The 13,109-nt window shown below is 69.8% G+C and overlaps 1 protein-coding gene across 1 annotated transcript; it reads left to right on the top strand.

Annotated features, from left to right (window-relative positions):
- Positions 1 to 3,349: 3,349 nt before the first annotated feature.
- LOC123377657 (intestinal-type alkaline phosphatase-like) lies at positions 3,350 to 11,571 on the top strand. Its single transcript, XM_045030816.1, has 11 exons — positions 3,350 to 3,500; positions 4,914 to 5,030; positions 5,431 to 5,546; positions 6,170 to 6,344; positions 6,689 to 6,861; positions 7,394 to 7,528; positions 9,392 to 9,464; positions 9,605 to 9,739; positions 10,221 to 10,412; positions 10,875 to 10,991; positions 11,261 to 11,571. The coding sequence occupies exons 1-11, from the start codon at positions 3,425 to 3,427 to the stop codon at positions 11,527 to 11,529; spliced, it is 1,578 nt and encodes a 525-aa protein (XP_044886751.1). The 5' UTR covers positions 3,350 to 3,424; the 3' UTR covers positions 11,530 to 11,571.
- The last annotated feature ends 1,538 nt before the right edge of the window (positions 11,572 to 13,109 follow it).

Here is a 13,109-nt window from a genome sequence, read left to right as displayed (position 1 = left end):
TGGGGTCTCTGAAGAAGAGGCTGGGCAGGGGTGTTTGCTGTTCAGGGATTAGAAAGTTGGCAATCCTGGGCGGGGGCAGGTGTCACTTGGCTGGAATCCCCCCCCCAGCACAGTCACGACCCCTCCCCATTTCTGTAAACGCCCTGGGCGCGACCCATTAACATGCGGCTCGGACCTCAGGGCGACCGCTCGGCCCAGCTGGGAAGCTTTCGCCATGGCTTGCGGGGGGGCACCTCTCGATGTTACCGCTCTGTGGCTGCGACTGGCTCCCTGCCCAGCTGGGGCTCAGGCTGCAGCCGCACTCGGAGCGCTGGACCCGTGTGGACGCAGCTTAAACCGGCCAAGCTGCGCTCTGTAGCCGGGCAGCGGGGTCATTGGCCCCGGGTGAAACGGACACCGGTGACGGCCCAGCGCTGCCAGTCGAGCGATCTCGGTGCTGGAGGCTTCTACCCACCCAGTGCTGCCGGTCAGCGATCGCTGCCCGGCGGGGCTGGGCCTGGTTTCCCTTTGCCCCGCGGTGCCATGGCTGTCTCGGCAAAGCCAGATTGCCAGGGTACGTGCCGAGGCAGAGGGCTCCCGGGGGTGAGTGACAAGGCCCTTTCACTGGGGGGCGGTGGGGTCTGACCCAGCAAGGGAGAAGCTGCCCTGGGCTGGGTGAGATCTCAGACCAGGGGCCCCGGGCGTTCGCTGTTTCCCAGGGCCAGTGCAAAGATATTTTGTGCCCTAGGCGAAACTTCCACCGTGTGCCACCCCCACCCCCCCCAAGCATCGCTTGTTATAAACTTTCAAAAATGAATTCTGCACAATGCGGCATTGGGCATTAGAATTAATCCTCGTTCGGCTTGAAAATTTATTAATCTCATTATTTAGCATATTTAATGAAAATCAATGGCCTTGGGTCTCCTGCACGGGGCTGGAGCCCCTCCCCTCCCCCCCCCCCCCGGATCTGGAAAGGGCTCTTTTGGGGATCAGAGCACAGAGCCGGGAGTCGGGATCTGGCTGACTTCAGGCAAGTTACTTCCCTGTTCTGGGCTCCAGCGCTGAGGTGTGAAATGGTCCCTTGCTCCTGGGCTGGCACGTGCAATGCAGGCGGGAGGGGGTGGCTGAAGGCCTGGGTTCCAGCCTCCGGCGTGACCGTCCTGGTCGCTTCACTCTGCCCCACGCCAATGGCTGCTGAAGCCCCTGACTCAGAGATTCTGGGTTTGATATTCAGAGCTGCTGAGCACCGGCGGTTCCCCGAGGTCTGTGAGAACTCCGGGGTTCTCAGCACGTCTGAAACTCAGGGCAATTTATTCCGACTGCTGGGCCAGGCCTGAGCCTGCAAAGGCAGGTCCGTACACACCCCTCGGTCCACAGCAGATCTCCCCTCACTAACAATACGAGCAATCAGGAGAATGATGAGGGCAGCTGGCCCAGGGCTGGGCGCGGGGAGGATACGGCCCTAATGTGGTCACTAAACTTCTACCTCGTAACGTTTCTGGTGCATCAGTGGGAGAACAAACAGCTCTTGGCTGCTGCAGCCTGCCCAGGGTTCAGCTGCACTTCGCCTGAGTTGCTCGCACACTTGCGGTCGTTGTGCACCACGCAACCCATGGAATCACCCATGTCCCATGACAATCTGGCCCTGACGGTGGCGTAATTAGACTTCAGAGTTACTGCCGCATTGCCTGGCGCTGTCGTCCCAGGCTGGCTGCAGACTCAGGCAGACAGACCTGCGCCGGCTACGCGCCCGTCACCTTTGGAGGATTTTCCTTGGAGCCCTAAGGGCTCGAGGCAGACGCGTTGCTGCGCTGAAAACTTGCAGTGTGCAGCCCCCGAATCCCAGATTCAACCCTTGTGTGGGCAGGGGCAGAGCTCAGGCCTTGAAGGGCTCTGCTCTAATGGGCTGAGCCCGCGCAGAACTAGGAGCCGCGATCTCCTGTGTCCAACGCTCGCCCCCGGCCTGCCTGCTGCTCCCCCGCTGGGTCCCCACATGCTGGAGGTGCCGCTCCCTCCTGACCCGCAGCCCCCTGCGACCGCAGCTCTGTGGGCACCCGTGACAACGCGCCAGCCATGGGCACCCATCTGCCAGCAGCAGTCCCTGGGCCCGGTGATGTCTGGGCATTTCTCCCCACTCCGGGGGCAGGCAGCCCATCAGCTCTGCTGCCGTGAGTGCCAGGGGTCCCCCCCCCCCCAGCTTCAGCGGGGGAGAAGCTGCTTGGCCTGTAGAATTATTCCGGGGGGGGGGGTACAGAGCACATTACTCTCAGCAGGGGAGGGGGCAGCTCTGAGCTGCTGAGCCCTCCCCCCCCCCAGAGTGAGTCCCCCCCACTCCTGCAAGCCTGGGGGGGAGGCCCCCACTAGGTCTGCAGGTAGGGGGGAAATTAGAGGTTCAGGAAGGGTCGGGAGTCCCTTTGTTAATCCGCCCCCCCAACCTCCAAAACCAGCCGCTCAGGGAATATGAACCTCTGGGCTGAAATCAACGGTCAGCGGCCCAAACCCGTGTGACAATCGCACCTACTGGGGTGGGGGCCGGGTGGGGCACGGAGGCTCGGGCGAGGCGGGAGTTTTAGTAGGATGAATGCAGGGGTTTGGGTAGGGGTGGGGGAAGGGGCAGGTTGGGGGCTGGGGTTGGGCAGGTTGGGGGCAGGGGCACGGGCAGGGTGGGCACGGATGCAGGGCAGGGTGGGGGCTGGGCTTGGGCAGGGGCGGGGGCGCGGGCAGGGTGGGTGTGGATGCAGGGCAGGGGGGCAGGCAGGGTGGGGGCAGGGACAGGGACAGGGACGGGGGCAGGGTGGGGGTTTGGGCAGGGTGGGTGTGGATGCGGAGCGGGGGCAGGGGTGGGGGCAGGGGTGGGGGCAGGGGCACAGGCAGGGTGGGGGTTTGGGCAGGGCGGGCGTGGATGCAGGGCAGGGGGGCGGCCAGGGTGGGGTTGGGCAGGGCAGGGACGGGGGCAGGGCTCGCTGCACAGCTGCCAAGGAGCAGGGTGGGGGCCCAAGGGCCGGGCGTGCGGGCAGGCGCTGATCTTGGCATGGGCCCAAGCCCTGCCCACGGACCCTGCCCGAGCCAGGGACTTGGCTCCTATGGCTGATAGGGTTATCTGGAGACAAGAGGATAAGATACATGCCTCTCCCCCTGCAAATCCGGCTCCCCCTCCTCCCTCCTCGTTAGCAGTTATGCAAAGTGCTGCCAGCAGGCAGCCTGGGCCCAGGTTTGGGGCCGCCTGGCCTTGAACCCGCAGCAGCTGTGCCAGGCGGGCTGCCCCTCGGCAGGGCCTCCTGCCCGTGGGCTGCAAAGTCCCTCCAGGGGCTGCGCCCACGTATGCTAATGGGGTTAGGGAGCAAGTCTGGGGCCAAAGTCCCCTGGAGAACGGGGCTATTACCGCAGGCCCGGGCACCGCCTGTCCCAGGCACCGCTCGGCTGCCCCGCTGCGCCTGTCCCGGCCATGCGGCTCCCTGCGCCCGTCCTGCTCTGCCTCGGGGCCTGGCTGTCCTGTGCCAGTGCCATCGCCAGCATCCCAGGTAAACCAGCCTCCCCTCCCCTCCCCACACACACACACGCTGGGGCTGAGGCCACGCGCCGGGCGTGGCTGCGAGAAGGCGCGAGGGACCCGGCTGACGCGTGGCAGAGCTCGCCCAGACTGTTCAGGGGAGGCACTGCCTGGCACTGCTCACGCCAGGGCTGGCCCGGGATCCCGGGGTGGGCGCTGAGCAAGGCTCCAAGGCCTGTAGTGAGTCAAACCCCCGCCTGACCCAGGCCCCTTGGGGGGCCCGGCTGCTGGGACTGGGGGGAGGCGCAAGGATTCCCCGGTGACGCGGGCGGGGGCGTTGGCGGCTGGCTGCGTGCGTCTCAGCAGTGTTTGCCATCATGCAGCTCAGAAAGGGTTAACTGGGCTGTCAGGGGTGGGGGGAGAAGGGAGACGGATTCACCTCCTGGGGACGCCCCCCTCCATCCCCCTCTGCCGGGCACCGGGATTCTGCCCCCAGGAGAGGAGCCGTGTCACGGATCCACTGGGTCTGACCAGTCCTGTGGGAGAGGCCCGTGCAGTGGGCTGGACCCCAAGGACCCCGCAGTTCCACGGGGGCAGGACTGGGGACCCCACGACTCCAGAACTGGCCCTTCGGGGCCCAGTGCTCCATGGCTCCCTGTGGGGAACCCAGGCCAGCCAGCCCCTGTCTGACTGTGCGTGTCGGGGCGCCGAGCTCCCAGGCAGCGTCTCCTTGGCAAACCATGTACTGGTTCCTGGGCACCCAGCCGCTGAGAGCCCTCCGGCTGGCACAGAGGGGCGAGGGTTAGAGGGTGTCCAGGCAGGGCAGTGCCAGGCCAGTGCGCCCTCGAGCCACGCTGCAGTCGAGCCGTCTGGGTGCTCGCTGGCTCCAGCCCGTAGCCCTGAATGCCGGGGTGGAGTTGGGAGTGCAAAGGCCAGCTCGCAACCCGGCTGCTTGCTAACTTCCCCGTCCCTCTGCTTCCCGGCCCGGCGCTGGGGGAAGCGCCTGCCTCTGGGGTGGGGATTGCTAGATGTGAACGTCCCGGCCAGTGGGGCTCCCCTTGGCTTTGCCTCCATTGAGCTGGGTTGGTTTCAGCCAGTCTTTAATGCACCCTTCATGCACTCCACCAGCACCATGGTGCTCACACACCCCGCCGCCGGCCCTGGAACAGCTGTTTAACCCTTCACTAGCTGCACACAGCACTGCAAACACAGGGGAGGTGCCAGCCAGGCCCTGGCTCCGGCTGGGAAGTGCCAGGCCTGGCTCCCGCACTGGTTTGCAGCTGTTGCGTGGCCGTGCCCGGCTCGGCATGTGCCCTGGTGTAAGGGCCCCATTGTGGGCTGGGCCGTTCTCAACAGCCACGAGAGGTGGGTAAAGCTGGCTGCTGCCAGGATTTACCCCCCTCCCCTGTCTCTGTCGTCCCCCCACCCCCGTGTCTCCCCAAAGTGGAGGAGGAGAACCCCGCATTCTGGAACCAGCAGGCAGCGGAGGCCATCAAAGCGACCCTCAAACTCCAGCCCATGAATTATCAGGCCAAGAACCTGATCCTCTTCCTCGGGGACGGTGAGTCGAAGGAAAATCCCCCCGCCGGCATCCTCACCAGCTGCCCTGTGGGGTGGCGGGGGTCTGGCTAGAGGGCACCTCTGGGCTCCTCCCCATCCTCGCTGGGTTGTGGGAACCCAGCCGCCCCTCACCCTGCCCCAGGGGCGCTGGCTCACAGGTGGCAGCCGCCCCCCCAGCCGGGCTCCCCTGGCCTGGGTCACGGTTCGGCGCTCTGATGCGGCGCTGATGGCTTGCTGGGGCGGAGGGAGGGGAAGCAGTGTCCTGTGACTGCAGGGGGCTGGGGGGGGGCACATGGGTGGCGCTGGGACCGTCCCGGGGGCTGGGAGGCGACACGTGGGTGGGGAGGGGAGGCCCATGGTGGTGCCCGGCTCTGATGGGCTCGGTCTCTCTCCCTGCCCAGGAATGGGGGTCCCGACCATCACCGCCACACGGATCCTCAAGGGGCAGCTGCACGGGCAGCTGAGCCCCAACATGCCGCTCGCCATGGACGCCTTCCCCTATGTGGCGCTCTCCAAGGTGCCGTCTTCACCCTCGGGCGCGGCCTGTCACCCCGGAGCTGCTGCCACCGCCCCGCCTGGTGCCGCCAAGGCCTCAGGCACGGACGCCCCAGCAGGGAGTGATGCACGGCTCTGGCTTGCGCACCGTGGGCAGCTCCTCCTGGGAGAGACCCCCAGGGCCCCTGCTGCTCAGTGGGACTGGGCGGGGTGCAGCCCCCCAGCCCGGGGCCCCTTCCCCCACTCACTGGCAAAAGGCTGGGGCAGATCCTGGGGGGGGGAGGGGACGGGAGTGGCTGTGGAGAGGGATTCCCAAATCCATGCCCAGCCGGAGGGGTGGAGGCTGATTTTTCTGGGCCCCACAATTGTCTCCCTGAAAGGCTGGGGCAGGGAAGGGACGGGAGGCATTGGCAAGAGGGACCCCCCACAGCCGGCAGCCCGAGACCCCACAGCCGGGCGGACCGGGACCCCACAGCCGAGTGGGCCGGGACCCCACAGCCGGGAGGGCTGGGAGCACTTTCCCATACCACATGGCCCGTGGGCCCCCCGAGTGCCCGGGAAGTACTGAGCCCAGGTTTGGGGGTGGGGGTCCCCTCCCCATTCCCTGGAGCCCCCCGTCTAACAGCTCGCCCGTGGGCTTTGCAGACCTACAACGTGGACCGGCAGGTGCCGGACAGCGCGGGCACCGCCACGGCCTACCTGTGCGGGGTAAAGGCCAACTACCAGACCATCGGGGTGAGCGCTGCCGCCAGGTACTCCCAGTGCAACACCACGCTGGGCAACGAGGTCGTGTCCGTGCTGCAGAGAGCCCAGCGAGCGGGTAAGGGGCCGGGAGTGGGGGGCAGGGAGCCAGCGGGCTCCAGCAGCCTGGGGGATGTGGGGTGCAGCGCTGGCACTGCTCAGAGGCTGCCGACAGGCCTGTGGGCACGGCCCAAACGGCAGGAGGGCTTCCCAGCTCAGCGCCAGCCAGGGACCCCCCAGCTGTGGCAGCAGGGAGGGTCTGTGTTCGAGTCCTGGCTCCAGTGCCAGGCAGTGGGTTAGCCCACCTGCGACGAGGCAGATGGGCTGGGTATCTCCAGTGTCCGGCCCCCCGGGTGTAGCCGTGTCTGCAGGGACGGTACCGGGGCGGGCGGTTAGTGCTCAGTGTCTGGCTGTCCCTGGCAGGGAAGTCGGTGGGGATTGTGACCACGACGCGGGTGCAGCACGCCTCGCCCGCGGGGACCTACGCCCACGTGGTGAACAGGGACTGGTACGCCGACGCCAGCATGCCGGCTGCTGCCGTGCAGGAGAACTGCAAGGACATCGCCTGGCAGCTTGTCCACAACGTCGACTTCACCGTGAGTGGTTGCGCCCCATGGGCATCACTGGGCAACCGCTGCCCCACACAGCCGCCCCCTGCCCCGAATGCCCCCCCCTCAGCAATGCAGCGTGTGCCCGCCTGGGCCCGGTTCCTGAGGGGAGATGTGGCTGGCTGGTTCCCCACTGCCCTGTGTGCCCGCCCCAGGCAGGATACAGGAGAGGAGGCAGCCAGGCCACCTTCTTCCTCCCTGGGCGTGTTCTCGCTGCACTGCCCACTCTCCGCGCAAGGGGCCAGGAACAGCCTGGCCATGGGGCCTGAGCTGCCCTCGGCCCCACAGACGGGTGTCCCCCTTAGGCAGGGGAAGGGCAGAGCGTCTGTGAGCTCCCCCCCGCCCGCTACACCCAGCCGTCAGCCCCCAGACACCGGTCAGGCCCCATGGGGAACCCCAGAGGGGACCCTGGCTGGTGTGGGGCAGGGTGGAGGCCGAGGGGAGCTCAGGCCCTCTCAGCCCTCGCCCAGGGTTTAGACGGGCCGGTGGAACGTGCCGTCTCTGTCCATCTCCTGGCCAGGTGATCCTGGGGGGCGGCCGGAAGTACATGACCCCCGCGGGGACCCCGGACCCCGAGTACCCCAGCAACACCGCCCAGAATGGGATGCGCAAAGACAACAAGAACCTCATCACCCTGTGGCTGGAGTCTAAGCAGGTGACTGGTGCATCGGGGCGGGAGGCAGCTGGGGGGCTGGGTGCCTTGCGGGGCTGGGGTTGGTCATCACAGTTCGCTCCCCACATTGGACAGCAGCTCAGATCAGTGCAGCCGTGGCCATCTTCGTGCAGGGGGAGGCTGGGACCTGGCTGGCAATGCAGGCCCCCCCGGCACGGGGCTGGTGGGTGCAGACGGGAGAGCCGGGCAGGTTCCCCCGGGCGCGGGGCTGGTGGGTGCCGACGGGACGGCCGGGCCGGGCAGGGCCCCCCGGGCGCGGGGCTGGTGGGTGCAGACGGGAGAGCCGGGCAGGTTCCCCCGGGCGCGGGGCTGGTGGGTGCGGACGGGACGGCCGGGCCGGGCAGGGTCCCCCGGGCGCAGGGCTGGTGGGTGCGGACGGCCGGGCCGGGCAGGGCTCCCCGGGCGCGGGGCTGGTGGGTGCATCCGGTTGAGCCGGGCAGGTTCCCCCGGGCGCGGGGCTGGTGGGTGCGGACGGGAAGGCCGGGCAGGGCCCCCCGGGCGCGGGGCTGGTGGGTGCAGACGGGAGGGCCGGGCAGGTTCCCCCGGGCGCGGGGCTGGTGGGTGCGGACGGGAAGGCCGGGCAGGGCCCCCCGGCACGGGGCTGGTGGGTGCGGACGGGAGGGCCGGGCAGGGGCCCGCGGGCGCGGGGCGGGGGGGGGGGGCCGGGTCGGCCGGGGAGGGCCCCCCGGGCGCGGGGCTGGTGGGTGCGGACGGGACGGCCGGGCCGGGCAGGGTCCCCCGGGCGCGGGGCTGGTGGGTGCGGACGGGAGGGCCGGGCAGGGCCCCCCGGGCGCGGGGCTGGTGGGTGCAGACGGGAAGGCCGGGCAGGGTCCCCCGGGCGCGGGGCTGGTGGGTGCGGACGGGAAGGCCGGGCAGGTTCCCCCGGGCGCGGGGCTGGTGGGTGCAGACGGGACGGCCGGGCCGGGCAGGGTCCCCCGGGCGCGGGGCTGGTGGGTGCGGACGGGAAGGCCGGGCAGGGCCCCCCGGGCGCGGGGCTGGTGGGTGCGGACGGGTTGGCCTGCCTGGGGCCCCCGGGCGCGGGGCTGGGTGGGTGCAGACGGGAAGGCCGGGCAGGGTCCCCCGGGCGCGGGGCTGGTGGGTGCCGACGGGAGGGCCGGGCAGGGGCCCCCGGGCGCGGGGCTGGGGGGGTGCAGACGGGACGGCCGGGCCGGGCAGGGTCCCCCGGGCGCGGGGCTGGTGGGTGCGGACGGGAAGGCCGGGCAGGGCCCCCCGGGCGCGGGGCTGGTGGGTGCGGACGGGAAGGCCGGGCAGGGTCCCCCGGGCGCGGGGCTGGTGGGTGCGGACGGGAAGGCCGGGCAGGGCCCCCCGGGCGCGGGGCTGGTGGGTGCGGACGGGAGGGCCGGGCAGGGCCCCCCGGGCGCGGGGCTGGTGGGTGCGGACGGGAAGGCCGGGCAGGGCCCCCCGGCACGGGGCTGGTGGGTGCAGACGGGAGGGCCGGGCAGGGTCCCCCGGGCGCGGGGCTGGGTGGGTGCGGACGGGAGGGCCGGGCAGGGACCCCCGGGCGCGGGGCTGGGTGGGTGCGGACGGGAGGGCCGGGCAGGGTCCGCCGGGCGCGGGGCTGGTGGGTGCGGACGGGAAGGCCGGGCAGGGCCCCCCGGGCGCGGGGCTGGTGGGTGCGGACGGGAGGGCCGGCCAGGGTCCCCCGGGCGCGGGGCTGGGTGGGTGCCGACGGGAGGGCCGGGCAGGGCCCCCCGGGCGCAGGGCTGGTGGGTGCGGACGGGAGGGCCGGGCAGGGGCCTGGCTGGCGATGTGCATGTGCTGGGATGGTGGCACACGCAGCCCTGCCTGGGCACCCATTGACCAGCTCTTGGGTTCGTTCCCTAGGGCGCCAGGTACGTGTGGGACAGGACGGCCCTGCTCAGCGCTGCCAGTGACCCGTCCGTGACGCACCTGATGGGTAATGGGCCCCTCCCCGCAGGGCAGCCTCTGCCCCCTCCTCCGGCTGCTCAGGGTGGCATGTCCGGCTCCCGGCCCCCATGGCCATGGCAGCCTGGTTCCCCAGCGCGCGCCCCCATCTCGGCTCTGTTCCCCCTTCAGGCCTCTTTGAGCCTGGCGACCTGAAGTACGAGCTCCAGCGGGACTCGACCCTGGACCCGTCCCTCAGCGAGATGACGCAGGCGGCCATCCAGATCCTCAGCAGGAACCCCCGGGGCTTCTACCTCTTTGTGGAAGATAAGTGGGGCTTGGGGCAGGCCCTGGGGTGCGGCTGCCCTGGCCTCGGGGTGCAGAGGGGCCCAGGGCCAGGCGTTCCCTGCGCCCCCCAGCCTGGGCTCGTGGCAGGGGGAGCAGGTGGGAGGGGGGCCAGGAGCTGCCCGGCGTCCCAGGTTGAGGGGCAGGAGCACTGGCTGACTGTGGCACCTGCCTGGGCCCCCCAGGCCATGGGAGCCCCCTGCAGCCCGTCACCGGGTGCTCTGCTCACACTGAGGAGCCAGAGCCTGCTTGGGGAGCGCAGAGGGAGAGGTCTTGCCACAGCCTGAGGCCGCCCATCACCACCCCCACCCCTAGGGGGTGCTGTCCACAGGTGCCTCTTACAGGCCGAATCACCCCAGGGTGATCGTACAGCAGGGTGGGGTGGGGTGGGGGGGAAGCTGCATTTGAGGCCCCCAAGACGCCCCCGCCCCCCGCGGCTAACGCCTGCCGGGTGTCTCTCCAAGAGGCAGGATTGACCACGGGCACCACGACGGCGTCGCCCAGAAGGCGCTGACGGAAGCCGTGGAGTTCGACCGCGCCATCCAGAGGGCGGGCGAGCTGACGAGGGAAGCCGAGACCCTCACCGTGGTGACGGCTGACCACTCGCACGTCTTCAGCTTCGGCGGCTACACGCTGCGTGGCAGCTCCATCTTCGGTACGACCCCTGGGCTGGGGCTCGACCCCAGGACCGGGGCTTTGGGCCCACACGTGCCTGGCCCCCCTGGACGGGCTGGGGCTGCACGCGCCGGAGGCTGCTGCTCGGTGCACGATGGGCCGTGGGTTCCAGCTCTGCTCGCGGCACAGCTGAGCGGAGGTACCCAGGCAGCTGAGGGATACGGGTCAGCTGAGCCCTCTGCCCCATGGAGGCCCTTGGCAGGGCAGGGATTGGGCCTAGGGGTCCCTTGGAACTGGGATGCCCATGTTGCCCCTGCCCAAGGACCTGCAGGACTGTGGAGTGGCAGATCCACCCGCTCCTGTGCCCAGCCCCATGCTGGCTGCGCTGCCCTTGGGGGATATTGGCCGACACCCCGGGGACCTCCCAGAGCACGGTGGCTTCACGCCGCTCCGGGACGCCCCGGCTTGCGCCTGATCTCTCGCTCGGCTCTCCCTCCCCCAGGCTTGGCTCCCAAACTGGCCACGGACAAGAAGTCATACACGTCCATCGTCTACGGGAACGGGCCCGGCTACCAGATCACTGCCACGGGCCGGCCCGACGTCAACAGCTCCCAGAGCGGTAAGGGGCCGCGCCGTGGCGTGGGAGGGGGATGCTGACTGGGGGGGGCGCAGGGGTCTCTCCCTGACAGACTTCACCCCCTGTGCCCAGTGCAGAGCTGGCGTTTCCAGCTACGCCCCCGGGGCTGCTGCCAGACGGTGGTGCTGACTGTACAGCATGGGCGGGCATGGGCTCTGCCCAGATACCAGTGCCCCCCCCACCCCAGGGAGCAGGAAATGGGGGGGGCAGTGACTCACGGGGCCCTTACGCTCTGTTTGCCCCTCCCCCAGAGGAGACAGGGTACCTGCAGCAGGCGGCCGTGCCCCTGAGCTCGGAAACGCACGGTGGCGAGGACGTGGCCATCCTGGCCAAGGGGCCCATGGCCCACCTCTTCCACGGGGTGCAGGAGCAGACCTACGTCGCCCATGTCATGGCCTACGCCGCCTGCCTGGAGCCCTACACAGACTGTCTGCACCGGAATTCTGCCAGCGCCGGCACCAGCCTCCTGCCCCTCCTGCCCCTGCTGCTGGGCTCCCTCCCCCTGCCCCTGCTCAACTAGCCCCGCCCCCCGCAGCCCCCCGTGCCTGGGGTGTGGGGGGGTCTGTGTGAGTGGCACCAAACCGCTGGGCAGGGGGAGCGGGCAGCAGACCCCGCCCGGCTGAGCTGTGGGGCCCCCACGCTTGGACACAGCCTGGGGAGGGGGGATTGTCGCCTGCTTGGAACAAAGAGATTCCAGTGACCAAATGGCCTGCTGCTTTCTGAGTGGAAGAAACTGGGGGGGGCACTGCAGGGGGTGTTGTGTGTGCGGAGGGGGCAGGGACTCCAGGTGACTGCTGGGGGGGGCAGGGGGTGCTATGGGGGGGGTGCGGTGGACTCTAAGGGATGCTCTGTGGAGGGGGAAGGACTCCAGGGGGCACTGTATGTGGGGGAGGGGCCTCTAGGGGGTGCTGTGGGGCGGGATGGGCTCCACAGGATGCTGGGGGGGGGGGAAATGATCTCCAAGGGGTGCGGTGGAGGGGGAAGGACTGCAGGGGGCGCACTGTGTTTGGGTGGTTGGACTCTAGGGGGTGCTGTGGGGGAGGATGGGCTCCACGAGATGCTGGCGGGGTGGGGGGGCAAAATGAGCTCCAGGGGATGCTGTGTGGAGGGGGAAGGACTCCACGGGGTGGATGGACTCTAGGGAGTGCTCTGTGCTGGGGGCGGGTGAGGGACTCCAGGGCACTGTGTGTGTGTGGGGGGGGGAGATGGACTAGGGGGTGCTCTGTGCTGGGGGGGGGTGAGGGACTCCAGGGCACTGTGTGTGTGGGGGGGTGGATGGACTAGGGGGTGCTCTGTGCTGGGGGGGTGAGGGACTCCAGGGCGCTGTGTGTGTGTGGGGGGGGGTGGATGGACTCTAGGGGGCGCTCTGTGCTGGGGGGGGTGAGGGACTCCAGGGCGCTGTGTGTGTGGGGGGGGTGTGTGTGGATGGACTCTAGGGGGCGCTCTGTGCTGGGGGGGGGTGAGGGACTCCAGGGCGCTGTGTGTGTGTGTGAGGGGGGGGGTGGATGGACTAGGGGGCGCTCTGTGCTGGGGGGGGGGTGAGGGACTCCAGGGGTGACTCCGGGGGGTATACTCCAGAAGGCACTGCGTGTGTTGGGGGGATACACCAGAGGCTGGTGTGTGTGTCGTCGTCCCCCCCCCGAGCCAGTGCAGCAGTGGGGCTGTGTGGGGCTGAAGCTGCAGGCTGGGGTGGCTCCCGCCTCCCCCCCCCGAGCTGCCCTGCACCGAGCCACCCACCCGTACAGCGCCGGCTTTATTGAGCACACCGAGCAGCGACACACACAGCGATTCTGTACAAGAGGCACCGCGCCCGGGGGCGACCTGGCTCCCCCTCCTGGCTGGGGCAGCCAGGGCAGCGCTGGGGCCTCCTGGGCTCAGGCAGCTGCCTGACAACCCAACGGCGCCTCCTTGTGCTGCCGGGCGGCACTGCACTGGGGCGAGCTCCGTACTGCTGCGGGGGTGAGGGGCGAGTCAGTGCCCAGGAGTGCCGATGGCAGGGGGTGGAGCCAGCTCTTTGCCCGCAGCCCAGCCGCTGCCACCCATGCCGCAGCCGTTGGCATGGTGCTGGCGGCACTGGCAGCTGGCGCTGTTCAGGGGGAT

The sequence above is a fragment of the Mauremys mutica genome, chromosome 9 (genome assembly GCF_020497125.1).
Source record: "Mauremys mutica isolate MM-2020 ecotype Southern chromosome 9, ASM2049712v1, whole genome shotgun sequence".
In the NCBI taxonomy this organism is placed as follows: Eukaryota; Metazoa; Chordata; order Testudines; family Geoemydidae; genus Mauremys; species Mauremys mutica.
Note: the sequence above shows the minus strand (reverse complement) of the source record. Positions and strands in the feature narration are given on the sequence as shown.

Bases quoted from the DNA above. Each gene is read 5' to 3' on its own strand.
- LOC123377657 (XM_045030816.1), top strand. From the start codon at position 3,425: ATGCGGCTCCCTGCGCCCGTCCTGCTCTGCCTCGGGGCCTGGCTGTCC. The intron at 3,501-4,913 runs GTAAACCAGCCT...GTCTCCCCAAAG, and splicing joins TGCCATCGCCAGCATCCCAG to TGGAGGAGGAGAACCCCGCA. The intron at 6,345-6,688 runs GTAAGGGGCCGG...TGTCCCTGGCAG, and splicing joins GCAGAGAGCCCAGCGAGCGG to GGAAGTCGGTGGGGATTGTG.